Source organism: Rana temporaria, chromosome 13, assembly GCF_905171775.1.
Source record: "Rana temporaria chromosome 13, aRanTem1.1, whole genome shotgun sequence".
NCBI lineage: Eukaryota > Metazoa > Chordata > Amphibia > Anura > Ranidae > Rana > Rana temporaria.
In genome coordinates this window covers 3,231,755-3,247,779 of record NC_053501.1, presented here as the reverse complement: position 1 = coordinate 3,247,779, position 16,025 = coordinate 3,231,755, and the positions used below count along the sequence as shown (strand labels likewise).

General features: G+C 52.3%; 1 protein-coding gene across 15 annotated transcripts in view; it reads left to right on the top strand.

Annotated features, from left to right (window-relative positions):
* The window catches only part of EVL (Enah/Vasp-like), a 125,861-nt gene that overhangs the window by 38,375 nt on the left and 71,461 nt on the right, over positions 1–16,025 (top strand). For 14 of the 15 annotated variants that reach the window (XM_040333008.1, XM_040333006.1, XM_040333000.1 and 11 more), the window contains exon 2: positions 9,113–9,281. In XM_040333008.1, coding sequence (XP_040188942.1) covers positions 9,113–9,281 — 169 coding nt within the window. Of the gene's footprint in view, positions 1–5,978; positions 6,075–9,112; positions 9,282–16,025 lie in introns of those variants that run through there. The other variant, XM_040333003.1, reaches the window with a different exon arrangement.

The following is a 16,025-nucleotide window of genomic DNA, read 5'->3' as shown; positions in this document are numbered from 1 at the left end:
CACAACCCCCCAAGAAGAGATCTAGTGCTCCCCCACACACACACACCCCCCCCCCACACACACCCCCCCCCCCCTCCGCGCAGGTCCCACTACACACAAAATATAGTCTAGATATAGCGGGATCGTGTCTCGGGGGTCAGACCTCACCCTTCATCAGGGTCACAAGTGGTAGAGATCTAGTGCCCCCCCCCCCCACAGATAATCGGGGCCCTCGTTCTGTCTGTGTCCCCATTGCACAGGCTGGGGGAGGGGAGGGGCAAGACCTGTGAGTGTGAACTGCAGACAGGTCAGAGCAGTGTAGATATCGGGACTGGCTGGACAGAAATACAAATCCTTCACTTACAGAGGATGAACTGCAGGGGGCAGTACAGTCTTATAAGTTCATGTATTTCTGCATGTTGTAAGTCCGCGCTTCTCATCGCCTGTCCCCGGGGCCACTAACAGGCCAGGTTTTATGTATTACCTTGGGGGAGATGCAGTCTAGAATATCCAATCACTGAGTAGCAAATGATATCACCTGTGAAGTATTTCAGTTATCCTGCAAACCTGGCCTGTTAGTGGGCCCCGAGCCTCGCCGTGTCCCACCAAGCCGAGTCCAGACCCGGAGGCACAGATCCTGGAGGCACAGATCCTGGAGACACAGATCCTGGAGACGCAGACCCCGGAGGCGCAGATCCTGGAGACACAGATCCTGGAGACGCAGACCCCGGAGGCGCAGATCCTGGAGACACAGATCCTGGAGACACAGACCCCGGAGGCGCAGATCCTGGAGACGCAGATCCTGGAGACACAGACCCCGGAGGCGCAGATCCTGGAGACGCAGATCCTGGAGACGCAGACCCCGGAGGCGCAGATCCTGGAGACACAGATCCTGGAGACGCAGACCCCGGAGGCGCAGATCCTGGAGACGCAGATCCTGGAGACACAGACCCCGGAGGCGCAGATCCTGGAGACACAGATCCTGGAGACGCAGACCCCGGAGACGCAGATCCTGGAGACGCAGATCCTGGAGACGCAGACCCCGGAGACACAGACCCCGGAGACGCAGATCCTGGAGACGCAGATCCTGGAGACACAGACCCCGGAGGCGCAGATCCTGGAGACACAGATCCTGGAGACGCAGACCCCGGAGGCGCAGATCCTGGAGACACAGATCCTGGAGACACAGACCCCGGAGGCGCAGATCCTGGAGACGCAGATCCTGGAGACACAGACCCCGGAGGCGCAGATCCTGGAGACGCAGATCCTGGAGACGCAGACCCCGGAGGCGCAGATCCTGGAGACACAGATCCTGGAGACACAGACCCCGGAGGCGCAGATCCTGGAGACGCAGATCCTGGAGACGCAGATCCTGGAGACACAGACCCCGGAGGCGCAGATCCTGGAGACGCAGACCCCGGAGACGCAGATCCTGGAGACGCAGATCCTGGAGACGCAGACCCCGGAGACACAGACCCCGGAGACGCAGATCCTGGAGACGCAGATCCTGGAGACGCAGACCCCGGAGACACAGACCCCGGAGGCGCAGATCCTGGAGGCACAGACCCCGGAGGCGCAGACCCTGGAGACACCGATCCTGGAGACGCAGACCCCGGAGACGCAGACCCAGGAGGTGCAGATCCTGGACGCACAGACCCCAGAGACGCAGATTATATAGGAGCCGATCCCGGAGGTGCAGATCCCGGAGGCGCAGACCCTGGAGACGCAGACCCTGGAGGCACAGATCCTGGAGACGCAGACCCTGGAGACACAAATCCTGGAGGCACAGACCCTGGAGACACAGATCCTGGAGACACAGATCCTGGAGACACAGATCCTGGAGACGCAGATCCTCGAGGCCCAGACCCCGGAGGCGCAGACCCCGGAGACACAGACCCCGGAGACACAGACCCCGGAGACACAGACCCCGGAGGCGCAGACCCCGGAGACACAGACCCCGGAGACACAGACCCCGGAGACACAGACCCTGGAGACGCAGACCCCGGAGACGCAGACCCCGGAGGCGCAGACCCTGGAGACACAGATCCTGGAGACGCAGATCCTGGAGACGCAGATCCTGGAGGCCCAGACCCTGGAGACGCTATAGGTGCAGACCCTGGAGATTCAGACACCGGAGATGCAGACCCTGGAAAAATCAGACCCCGGAGACACAGACCCCGGAGGCGCAGACCCTGGAGACACAGACCCCGGAGACGCAGACGCCGGAGACGCAGACCCCGGAGACGCAGACCCCGGAGGCGCAGACCCTGGAGGCGCAGATCCTGGAGACACAGATCCTGGAGACACAGATCCTGGAGACGCAGATCCTGGAGGCCCAGACCCTGGAGACGCTATAGGTGCAGACTCTGGAGATTCAGACACCGGAGATGCAGACCCTGGAGACGCAGACCCCTGAGGTGCAGACCCCGGAGACACAGATCCTGGAGACGCAGACCCCAGAGGCGCAGATCCTGGAGACGCAGATCCTGGAGATGCAGACCCTGGAGACACAGACCCCGGAGGCGCAGACCCTGGAGACGCAGACCCCAGAGGCGCAGACCCCGGAGACGCAGACCCCGGAGACGCAGACCCCAGAGGCGCAGACCCCGGAGACGCAGACCCCGGAGACGCAGACCCCAGAGGCGCAGATCCTGGAGACGCAGACCCTGGAGGCCCAGACCCTGGAGACAGACCCTGGAAACCCAGATCCCAGAGACGGCGACCCCGGAGACGCAGTTCATCATTTCACAGCCCTGATAAAAGGCGCTGACCCCCGAAGTGCGTTGGCTTTTTTCCCCCCTGAACCCAGAAATAAATGAAGATCTTTTTGTTGGACAAGTCTAGTGCGTTCTTCCTGACGTCCCCATCCCCCGAGCGCTCACCTGATGTGTGCGGGTTCCTTGACTCATCACCTGGTCACTCTTCCCCTGCTCAGGGGCCCCGGGGAGGATATCCTCTCACTGTGTGGTTTTTGGTGTTACTCTTATCTATCGCAGTGACCTTTACAGACGCTTCGGTGGAATTATTGCGTCCATCTTGTGACATCCGCATTTCATTCCTTCTGCTGGCCGGGGACCCATACCTAAAAAAGAACCCCGCTTCTCGTGTGAAAATCCAGGGGCCAAATATAACGGCAGAACCTTTATTTGAAGCCCCCCCCCCCCCCCCCCCCCCTGCAATGATTCCTTTCCTACATCGGATGATTGACAGGCAGCATCATTCAGTCCACTTCCTCTGAGCCCAGGCTGTCATGGACCCGCCTCCTGGGGGTGTGTCCTCACAGCAGCCTGGGCTCAAAATAATACAGAACTGACCAAATCCTGGAGTTCTACTTTAGAGTCAAACTCCAAGCAGATCAAACATTCATTTCCTGTGATACCTGTACATCAGGAATTATGGGGCCCCTTACACAGCTTCAGGCATGGGCCCCCTGGAGCAGAGAATCGGGGGTGGGTGCTGCCGCCTGAAATTGAGAAGCGGGGGGGGCGGGGCGGGGCTGCCGCGAGTTGGGAAGAGGGGGGCCTTTACAAAAAAAAGAAGAAATAAAGAAAAATCTATATAAAAAAGGGGTTTAGCCATCTGGGGACCTCTGGGCCCTTTAATAAAAATAAATAAAAAAAATATATATTATTTTTTTTTTAAAAGGAGGTTGCCATCTGGGCCACCTCTGGGCCCTTTAATATTTTTTTTTTTTTTTAATAAAAAGAAATGACAAAAAAAGGGGGGGTTGGCATCCGGGACCTCTGGGCCCTTTAATAAAATAAATAAAAAAAAGACACCTCTGGGCCCTTTAATAAAAAATAAATAAAAAATATATATAAAAATAAATAAATAAACATTTATTAAAAAAAAGGGGGGGTGCCATCCGGGACCTCTGGGCCCTTTAATAAAAATAAAAAAAAATAAACCTCTAGGCCCTTTAATAAAAAATATATATAAAAATAAATAAACATTTATAAAAAAAAAAAAAAAAAAAGAGGGGGTTCCAGGGCCCTGGGGACCTCCGGGCCCTTTAATAATAAAAACAAATATATAAACAAACAAAAAAAAACATTTATAAAAAAAAAAAGGGGGTTTGCCACATGGGGCCCTGGGGACCCCTGAGCCCTTTAATAAAAAATAAATAAATATATAAATGTATATATAATATATATATATAAAAGAAATAAAAAAAAGAAGAAATAAATAAAATATCTTTTTTTTTTTTAATGTATAAAAAAAAGGGGGGTTGCCATCCGGGGCCCTCTGGGCCCTTTATTAATAATAATAATAATAATAATAAAAAATATATATGAAAATAAATTTTTTTTTAAAAAATATATAAAAAAAAAGATAATTTTTTTATGAAAAAAAAGCGGGGTTGTCATCCGGGGCCCTGGGGATCTCCGGGCCCCTTACAGGTGTACTGCCTCTACCACCCTGATGGCGGCCCTGCCTGTACAGCAGCACTCAGACTGGAAGAGGGAGGGGGCGGCTCCATGAGCCAATCAGGCACCCTGCTCTGCTGACAAATCCCACCAAAGGGCTGTGTAAGGTTCAACTACTGTTACATTGCAACACAGACTGACAAAAAAATTAAATTCTTGAAAAAGGGAAAGACTAGAACCCGGTCAGATTGTGTTTCTTTTTCCTGTCTGGTAAAACTGTTGTCACAAGGACAGGAAGTGATGGTAAATCTCTGTGGTGGAGTCTCGGATAGCAGTAAAAACCCTAACGGGGGCCTAACCCTTCACTACTCTATCCAGAACTAGAAGAAATGTTTTTGATGTTCACTCTATTATACAGGTCATCTACGCAATCGCTCAGATTTAGCTGCGTCCCTACATTCACCTCTGTATGAAAACTTCAGCTTGAGCTTCTGAGTTCTGTGAACAGTGGGCCATATTCTGAGTAAGGATACGATGGAGTATCTCAGGATACTCCATCGTATCTCTCTTTTTTGACCCGTGTATCTATGCGACTGATTCTTAGAATAATTTTCGCATAGATACGCTTAAGATCCGCCATCTGTAAGTCACTTACACTGTCGGATCTTAAATGTAATTACTCCGCCCGCCGCTAGGTGGCGTTTACGTTCAGGTCTCATTTGTTTATGCAAATGAGCCTGATACGCCGATTCCCGAACGAATTCTCGTCGCGTAACCGTCGCTAACGTCGTTTGCGTAAGCGTAAACTTACCCCTGCTATATGAGGGGTAAGTTTACGCAAGTCCCACGTAGGCCATGTTAAGTATGGCGTCGGGTCCGCGTCGTGTTTTTCCGTCGGCTACGTCGTTTCCCTAAGTCGTTCTTGAATACGACTTTACGTCAATGACGCACACGTCGGCGCCATTGACGTTTTACGCCGAGAACTGGAGCATGCGCACTGGGCTATTTTAAGCCCGGCGCATGCGCAGTTCGTTAGAATCGGGGGCGCGCTTAATTTACATAGAAGCAGCCCCCTTGGAGATACGCGTGGCTACGCCGGGACATTTACACTCCGCCGCCCCAAACTACGGAGCAAGTGTTTGGGGAATACAGCACTTGCTCCTGTAGGTTGGGGCGGCGGAGTGTAAATGGCTTACGCGCCGCCCGCGGGAAATCTACGAGAATATGGGCCTGACTTTTTTTTTTAAAACAAAGGAGCAAAGAAAAAGGAGAAATGTATTAAAGCAGCTCAGTGCTCCCCCTTGTGGCTGGATAGAAGACAACACATTTCTTGTGTGTAATGTTCATATTCACCTGAAAATAAAAGAAAACGTTTTCTGTGCAAAGTAGAACCCCCTTCTAGTATATACCACGGGGGCCCCTGGCTGTCAGAAGGGCCCCCTGGCTGTCAGAAAGGGCCCCCGGGCTGTCAGAAGGGCCCCCGGCAGTTGGATTGTAGTAAATGCTGCATGGCACAGAAAGGGTTAAATCTGTGTTTGTAATGAGGCGTCCCACGTGTGAACCTCGGCGCCGCCGTGTTTCGGTTCTCATTGCTATAAGTAACAGCTTAACCAAGACCAGCATCCTGTGAAGACTTCCTTTTCCTGTGTACATGTAGTTCAGCTTCGTACAATCTGCGTCCTCCAGAGCCGAGCGCTGAGCGCCCCGTCACACCGCCATGGCGCCCGGGTACGTACCGCCTTCACATGTCACATTTATTATTAGCATTTCTCTACAAAAAGGCGAGTGTTCCTCTTCTCTTCTTCTTGTAGAGCGGGGGGGTTCTTCTTGTAGAGCGGGGGGTTCTTCTTGTAGAGCGGGGGGTTCTTCTTGTAGAGCGGGGGGTTCTTGTAGAGCGGGGGGTTCTTCTTGTAGAGCGGGGGGGTTCTTCTTGTAGAGCGGGGGGTTCTTCTTGTAGAGCGGGGGGTTCTTCTTGTAGAGCGGGGGGGTTCTTCTTGTAGTGCGGGGGGTTCTTCTTGTAGTGTGGGGGGTTCTTCTTGTAGTGCGGGGGGTTGTAGTGCGGGGGGTTCTTCTTGTAGCGCGGGGGGTTCTTCTTGTAGCGCGGGGGGTTCTTCTTGTAGCGGGGGGGTTCTTCTTGTAGCGCGGGGGGTTCTTCTTGTAGAGCGGGGGGTTCTTCTTGTGGAGCGGGGGGTTCTTCTTGTAGAGTGGGTGGTTCTTCTTGTAGCGCGGGGGTTCATTCTTGTAGAGCGGGGGGGTTCTTCTTGTAGAGCGGGGGGTTCTTATTGTAGTGCGGGGGGTTCTTATTGTAGTGCGGGGGGTTCTTCTTGTAGCGCGGGGGGTTCTTCTTGTAGAGCGGGGGGTTCTTCTTGTAGAGCGGGGGGTTCTTCTTGTAGCGCGGGGGTTCATTCTTGTAGAGCGGGGGGGTTCTTCTTGTAGAGCGGGGGGGTTCTTCTTGTAGAGCGGGGGGGTTCTTGTAGAGCGGGGGGTTCTTCTTGTAGAGCGGGGGGTTCTTCTTGTAGTGCGGGGGGTTCTTCTTGTAGAGCGGGGGGGTTCTTCTTGTAGAGCGGGGGGTTCTTGTAGAGCGGGGGGTTCTTCTTGTAGAGCGGGGGGTTCTTATTGTAGTGCGGGGGGTTCTTATTGTAGTGCGGGGGGTTCTTCTTGTAGCGCGGGGGGTTCTTCTTGTAGAGCGGGGGGTTCTTCTTGTAGAGCGGGGGGTTCTTCTTGTAGAGTGGGTGGTTCTTCTTGTAGCGCGGGGGTTCATTCTTGTAGAGCGGGGGGGTTCTTCTTGTAGAGCGGGGGGTTCTTCTTGTAGCGCGGGGGGGTTCTTCTTGTAGCGCGGGGGGTTCTTCTTGTAGAGCGGGGGGTTCTTCTTGTAGAGCGGGGGGGGTTCTTCTTGTAGAGCGGGGGGGGGTTCTTTTTGTAGAGCGGGGGGTTCTTCTTGTAGCGCTCGGTGGGGTGGAATCCCCCCCATTGGCTGGTCCTCACTCATTGGGTCTTCTATCGCTGGCGCCACATTGTGATGGGAGGCAACATGAGTGGTCAGTTACGTGGAGAACGGCTTGCCACCACCAGCCTCCATTTCTGGTAGAGGTGCCACAGGTGGTCATGTGACAGCGGGTTGGGGGCGTAGATGATGGGGGTCTTGGGTGGGATTTATAGAAGACCAGAAATGGACTGACCCCAATCCTTATTGATGAATGAGTCCAGTGTGGACGGCCAACCCCCACCCCTCCCCCGTCCTAGGAACTAACCCCCACCCCTCCAGAGAAGTCACTTTCAATTCTCTTCATTCCATAAAAACACCAGATAAGGATCTTTATTTCTAAGAAATGTGACACTTCCTGTCCAATGAGATTGGAGAACCGAAGTCCTCCGGACGCAGAGATTCTCCCAGGTGGAGTCGCATGCGCTGTCATCCAGATCTCCCAAATCCAGGGGTGGGACTTAGAGGTGAACCTCAGAGGTCTCCTCCAATGATCTGTATTGGGGTTCTGTGGTCTGTTTTGGGGTGCAGTGGTCTGTTTTTGGGGTGCAATGGTCTGTATTGGGGTGCCATGGTCTGTATTGGTGTGCTATGGTCTGTATTGGGGTGAAGTTGTCTGTATCGGGGTGCAGTTGTCTGCATTGGGGTGCAATGGTCTGTATTGAGGTGCAATGGTCTGTATTGAGGTGCAATGGTCTGTATTGGGGTGCTATGGTCTGTATTGGGGTTCTGTGGGTCTGTATTGGGGTGCCATGGTCTGTATTGGTGTGCTAAGGTCTGTATCGGGGTGCAGTTGTCTGTATCGGGGTGTTTATTGTATGATTTGCGCTGAGTAAAGATGAAATTGAATATCATGCCAGCTGGGAGGCTGAAGGTTAGGAGGGGGGCTCTTCTTCTGAGGTCAGGGGGTTGGGGGAGGGGCTCTTCTGAGGTCAGGGGGTTAGGTAAGGGTTGGGGGAGGGGCTTCTCCTGAGGTCAGGGGGTCAGGTAAGGGTTGGGGGAGGGGCTTCTCCTGAGGTCAGGGGGTTAGGTAAGGGTTGGGGGAGGGGCTTCTCCTGAGGTCAGGGGGTTAGGTAAGGGTTGGGGGGGGGGCTCTTCTCCTGAGGTCAGGGGGTTAGGTAAGGGTTGGGGGAGGGGCTTCTCCTGAGGTCAGGGGGTTAGGTAAGGGTTGGGGGAGGGGCTCTTCTCCTGAGGTCAGGGGGTTAGGTAAGGGTTGGGGGAGGGGCTCTTCTCCTGAGGTCAGGGGGTTAGGTAAGGGTTGGGGGAGGGGCTTCTCCTGAGGTCAGGGGGTTAGGTAAGGGTCGGGAGAGGGTGCGGAGTGCGCGGGCAGAGCAATGGGCATATATTGTATATCTGTGTGTCTCAATTCCTAGAAATTTATTTAGTGTGACTTTAATCCTGTGATATTACATGTGGTGTCCAGTGATGTCATGTGGTGACCAGTGATGTCATGTGGTGACCAGTGATGTCATGTGGTGTCCTGTGATGTCATGTGGTGACCAGTGATGTCATGTGGTGTCCAGTGATGTCATGTGGTGTCCTGTGATGTCATGTGGTGACCAGTGATGTCATGTGGTGTCCTGTGATGTCATGTGGTGTCCTGTGATGTCATGTGGTGTCCTGTGATGTCATGTGGTGACCTGTGATGTCATATGTCAGTCCTGAAAACTGCCAGTTCTGGGGGGTGGGGGAGAGGCTGATGGCGGCCATTGCTGTAGCTGGCGGTCGCTGTGAGTTGTATGATGAGTCCTCGGTGTGACGCCGCTCTCCTTTTCCTTTGCAGCGAGCAGAGTATTTGTCAGGCGCGGGCGTCCGTCATGATCTACGATGACACCAGCAAGAAGTGGGTGCCGATCAAACCCGGCCAGCAGGGGTTCAGCCGCATCAACATCTACCACAACACCACCAACAACACCTTCCGGGTCGTCGGGGTCAAACTTCAGGATCAGCAAGTGAGTTCCCGCCACAGATCTGCATCACAATTGTACCTGCTGGGGGGGATGGGGGAGGGGGGGGATGGGGAATTATGATGTGGGGGAGGGGGATTATGATGGGGGGTTGGGTTTGGCCCCTTGGTTCCAGTGAAGGGAACACTTAAAGCGGTGGTTCCCCCTTAAAAACAACTTTTTTTTATTCCACTGCCCCCCCACATTACAATACGATTAAGGCTCTTATTATTTTTTTGCTGCTGTACATACCTTAGTACAGCATATTCACCCGTGCATCCGGGTTGCGAGTCCCGCGGGAGTGGGCGTTCCTCACATGCTGTTGATTGACGTTTTGCCCAAAAACGAGCTCTCCCCTGTCGCGTAAGCCGCGTCACGATTGGCGAAAGGAGCCGAACGGCGATGTTAGTTATAGTTAAGTTAAGGGGGAACCACCGCTTTAAGGTGTCAGCATACCGAGATATTATGGACAATTTTATGTCCACAACTAAAACTGGGACGTCATTAAAGTTCATGTGTGTAAAGGCAGGCGTCCCAATACTTTTGGTAATATAGTGTGTCTCTATGGTGGGCGGTGCTCACTTTTATGGCCGTCTTTTCCACATGTATGTCCCACGTCTTTGGCTTAAAACTTCCGGGCATACCAAGAGACACCAGTGATGGGACACTATTCCTCCCACTGACCCCAATGATGGGACACTATTCCCCCCACTGACACCAATGATGTGACACTATTCCTTCCACTGATACCAATGATGGGACACTATTCCTCCCACTGACACCAATGATGGGACACTATTCCTCCCACTGACACCAATGACGGGACACTATTCCTCCCACTGACACCAATGATGGGACACTATTCTTCCCACTGGTACCAATGATGGGACACTATTCCTCCCACTGACACCAATGATGGGACACTATTCCTCCCACTGACACCAGTGATGGGACACTATTCCTCCCGCTGACACCAATGATGGGACACTATTCCTCCCACTGACACCAATGATGGGCCGCTATTCCTCCCACTGACACCAGTGATGGGACACTATTCCTCTCACTGACACCAATGATGGGACACTATTCCTCCTACTGATACCAATGATGGGACACTATTCCTCCTACTGACACCAATGATGGGGCACTATTCCTCCCACTGATACCAATGATGGGACACTATTCCTCCCTCTGACACCAATGATGGGGCACTATTCCTCCCACTGACACCAATGATGGGACACTATTCCTCCCACTGACACCAATGACGGGACACTATTCCTCCCACTGACACCAATGATGGGACACTATTCTTCCCACTGGTACCAATGATGGGACACTATTCCTCCCACTGACACCAATGATGGGACACTATTCCTCCCACTGACACCAGTGATGGGACACTATTCCTCCCGCTGACACCAATGATGGGACACTATTCCTCCCACTGACACCAATGATGGGCCGCTATTCCTCCCACTGACACCAGTGATGGGACACTATTCCTCTCACTGACACCAATGATGGGACACTATTCCTCCTACTGATACCAATGATGGGACACTATTCCTCCTACTGACACCAATGATGGGGCACTATTCCTCCCACTGATACCAATGATGGGACACTATTCCTCCCTCTGACACCAATGATGGGGCACTATTCCTCCCACTGACACCAATGATGGGACACTATTGATCTTTTATTGAAAAGAATCAAGCAACCAATTTTATACAAAAGTAAAAAACAAAACTATAGTACAAAACTTCAAACATAAATCCAAGGAATACACATCCAGGTTCAGAATATATACAATATATACACTATACACCACTACCAAACCATTACTACAAAACTATTTACACAAAGCAGCAGAGAGGGCCTAAGAGGCACAACCCGTCACCTATGTACGCAGCCATTTATCAAAAATGTATGAAAAATAATAATCTAGGGTGATAAGAGACAGACAGCCACACCCGGGAAAGAGACTCCTGGCAGTCAGGGAGGCTTGAAACCCCTCCACGCCTTCAGCCAAGCCCCCTGACCCCGCTTGTCTCTCTCAAGCCCCCGAATCTTCCCCACCTCATGCACAATGTCATACACCACCACCTCAACAGGAAGGATTTTTTGCCGAATGCTGACCTGACACCGTGCGTTCCAGGTGAAATAACGGACCACTAGGCTAACTAAAAAAAGTGTATCCAAACAAAAACCTCCACCGGTACTGAAAGCTCCGTACACCCACTCGGCATAACCCAGCCTGGAGAGGAAAGGAACACCGAGCGCCCGCCCCACCTGTTTGTACACTTCTATGTTAAAAGGGCAACGAAGCAGAAAATGGTCCATAGTCTCCTCCTCACCTGCACACTCCTCCCGAGGACAGCTACGATCCACCCCACTGCGGAATTTCAAATTGCCCCGAACATAGAGCCTCCCATGGAAGCACAACCAGGCCAGATCCCTAAATTTAGGAGGTATTCTATCCAAATTAATTAGTCTCAACCCCACCCTCAAAACTGGGCCTGGGCAATCCCTTAAGGCCAGTGGGTCATGAAAGACTTCGCTCAAGACTCGACTCATAAGGTCTTTCCTCGGAACCGATCTGAGATCTTCAGCCGACAATCGCCACTGCCGCAGTAACTTCAGGCACGGAGCTACATAGGCTGGTAGCTGACCACGATGACCCCTGCGATTCTTCACTTGGCCACCTTCTTCCCAAAGTCGCAGAAAAGGACTAAACCAAGATCTAAATATGCCTGCCCATCCAGGAGGTTCCACTGCAAGCATACTACCAATGTTAAACTTGAGAAATAGCAGTGAAAAGAAAAGAATTGGGTTGACCATACCTAAGCCACCCTCCCTCCTGGATAGGTAGGTGACATTCCTCTTGATGGGGTTCAGTCTGTTCCCCCACAGCATCTGGAAGAACACACTACTGACCCTAGCATAGAGAGACACTGGCAAGATGCAGACAAAGCTGACATACAAGAAGATCGGAATCAGGTAAGTCTTAATCAGATCAACCCTTTCCCTCATAGATAACTTCCATCTCTTCAGTTGACCACCTTAGCATTGGCAATTTCCAGTCTGCCTTCCCAGTTTTTGAGGCCATAATCGCCGGGTCCAAATTCAATGCCTAGTATCTTAATTCTTTCCCGGGGCACTGGAAAGGTGTCCGGGAGATCAAACCCCTCACCTTCCTTTCCCATCCAGAAAACTTCGCTCTTTTCCTGATTGATCTTGGAGCCTGATGCTTCAGAATACCGTGATGTCAGAGAGACCACCTCCTCCGCCTCATCCGTCCCAGTGACAATCACCGATACATCGTCCGCATAAGCAACAACCCTCAATGGCGGCTCACCCGGGAGCCCCACTGGTACCCCACACAACATGCCGCTCTCTAGCCTCCTGATGAAGGGGTCGATTGCAAACACATAGAGCAGGGGACTCAGGGGACAACCCTGGCGCACCCCGGAGCCAACCCCAAAGGACTGCCCAACCCAACCATTAACAAGAGGGAAGCTTTCTGCCCCCTTATACAAGACTTTCAGCCAATCAACAAAACCACCCGGCAGACCGTACTTACTAAGGAGCAACCACAGGTACTCATGGTTAACACGATCAAAAGCCTTTGCCTGATCCAATGTCAGCAAGTACTTTCCCCAGCCTGCAGCCCTGCACCGCTCCAAGGCCTCCCGGACAGCTAACACCGCTGTGAAGGTACTCCTACCCTGGACCGAACAGTGCTGATGGCGAGAAAGCAAAGACTCTGCTACTGACGACAGGCGCCAGAAAAATATCTTCGCCAGTATCTTTCTATCGACATTAAGAAGGCTGATGGGGCGCCAATTCTCAATCATCGAAGGATCTTTACCCTTTGACAGAAGAATCACAGCCGAGTGCCTCATGGAAGGGGAAAGCACCCCCTCAGCAAGACAACTGTTAAAAACCTCTACCAAATGTGGGGCCAGAATAGACTTAAAGGCTTTGTAAAACTCAGCCGTCAAGCCATCCGGTCCGGGTGACTTTTTGATGGCAAGCTGTTCAATTGCCCTCATCACCTCTTCAACTGTGATCTCCTCTGTCAAATTCATCAATGGAACATCTCCACCATTTAGACCTGGAGTAGAGTCCAAAAAGCTTTCCATCTTGTCACGGTCAAGCTCTTTCCTTCCAAGAAGGTCGGCATAAAAGGACCTCACGACCTCCAGAATCCCTGACCTGGACTTTGTCACGGAACCTGTACTGTCCTTAAGGCCAACGACCGCTTTAACAGCTACACCTTGTTTGCAGTTCTGGTAAGGGTCAGGCGAGTGGTACTTCCCATAGTCCCTCTCCAGAACCAAAGAGGCATGCCGGTCATATTGACACTTCCTGAGAAGGAGTTTCACTTCGGAGATTGCCCCAGGATCTCCTCCTCTCGAGACAAGAATATCCAGCTTCCTCCGCAAACGTTGGTAGGTCATGTATTTATTAAACTGTGTTCTATTGGCTAGGCCCCTGAAGAATCCAGCGATCCTCTTTTTGGTCAGCTCCCACCACTCAGCCTTGCTGCTACAAAAGTCCAGGAGGGTCACCTGTGCCTGAAAGAATTCCTCAAAGGATTGTCTAACATGTTCTTCCTGGAGTAGAGTCGAATTCAATCTCCAGATGCCCTTTCCTCTCTGAGGGGCGTCTGAAGCATTCAGGGCCACAGATAGCATACAGTGATCAGAGAACTCTACTGCCTGCACCACTGGGGGTGAGAAAGCAGAGGCCTCCTTCAAAAAAAACCTGTCTATCCTACTCTGACTATTACCACGATGAAAGGTGAACCCGGTGTCATCCGGGAGGTGCGCAATGTGCACATCCACAAGACCAGCATCCCTAACCATACTATTTAAAAAAACGCTATCATATCCCAGCCTGTCCTTGAAGGCCTTCCTGTCCTTGGGCCTAGTTACTGTATTAAAGTCACCTCCAAAGACCACTTGCCGGGATGTAAAAAGAAATGGCTTGATCCTTGTAAAAAGGCATTTCCTGTCCCACTTTGTGTGCGGCCCATAGATATTAATTAGGCGCAGGTCCTGCCCTCCCACAAGGACGTCTAAGACCATACATCTCCCAATCTCCACCTCAATAACCCGCCGGACAGTTACCATGCCGGTTTTAAACAACACCGCCACACCGCCGTAAGGCTCGGCCGCAAGAGACCAGTAAGATGGACCATACCTCCACTCTCTCTTGGCCATATGAATATCTGCCAAGGAGGTGAGCCTAGTCTCTTGCAAAAATAAAATTTCAGCATCTAATTGGCTGAACAAAAAGAAGGCCATAGAACGAGCTCTCACTGACTTAATGCTGGCGACATTTATTGTCGCCACTTTTAACGGAGGGGGAACCGCCATTTGGGTTATTGGGTGGATTGCTTCTTAGCTCCCCTCTGCTGCTCATCACCAGAAGCCTCCCTCTTTCTTGAGGCCGCCTCCAACTCCATCTCTGACTCAGAGCTCAGCTCTGAAGAAGCGCCAGATGACGAAATGTCCCACCTAGAGGACCTACGACGGGTGGAGACATGCACCGGAGCTTCCCGTCCCCGTTCCGTCCTCACCGCCTGCTTCTTCCGCCGCCCAACCTTCCTTCTCTCCTCCAGGTACTTGAGGTCAGCCTCAGAGATGCCCTCATCCCTTGTTTTTTTCTTTGAAGCGACCTTTTTAGTACCCGCTATCACTCCTGATGGGGGGGGTAAATCCGACTTAACAGGGATAGACTTCTGGGGGGTAACTGACTCAGGGGGCACAGACTTGGAAGGTTCTGACACAAGAGGAGCGGGTACAGTAGGCTGGGGGGACACAGATACAGATACAGAAAGAGTACTTACAGACACAGAAGGGGTGGTCACAGGAACTGGGGAGGGAACTGGGGAGGAAACTGGGGAGGGATCCTGAGCAGGACCAGGGGGGTCGGTCACCGCAGCGGAGGATGGTACACCAGGGGCCTCCCCCTCCATCCTGTCCAGCCTTGACATCTCATCCACTACCTCCTTCTCCATATTGTGCCAGGCCTCAGGGCATCTGCTATAAGGGTGGCCAAGTCGCAGGCACAGTTGCACCTGATCTTCTGGGTGCAGTCCTTGGCCATATGACCCTGACCCCGACACACTGAGCATATCAAGGCCGAACAGGAGGAGCTAAGGTGCCCCCTCTCTCCACAGCGGTGGCACAGCTTCGGCTGACCAGGGTAGAACACGGTCATCCTATCCCTCCCTATGAAAGCCGAGGAGGGCAGGTGACGGACAACATTTCCATCCCTGGCCAGCCTGACTGTTACCGACCATCCCCCAGTCCAGATGTTACGCTCATCTAATATTTTACTGGGTTTGGTCAAAACTTCCCCGTAGTTCCTCAACCAGACCTCCAGATCCCTGGCAGGGACGCTCTCATTGGTGAGGATGATAGTGATCTTTTTTACTGTTGACTGCTGCGAAATCGCAACTGGGGCCAGACTCTCCCATTCGGGTCTTGACCTGCACCGGGCCTCATATCGTTCCCAGAACAGGTCAAGACCCTCTGGCTTGGTGAAACTGACTGTATACTCTCGCGTCCCTGACACATGAATAAAAGCATACAAATCATTTACCCCAAAACCCATTTCCAGGATTAAATCCACCACTGCACGCCTTGCAGGGGGGACTGCACCACCTTCCCATTTCAAGATGACAACATTACGTCTTGGGCCCCCAGCAGAAGCCAGAGACCCAAGACCATATCC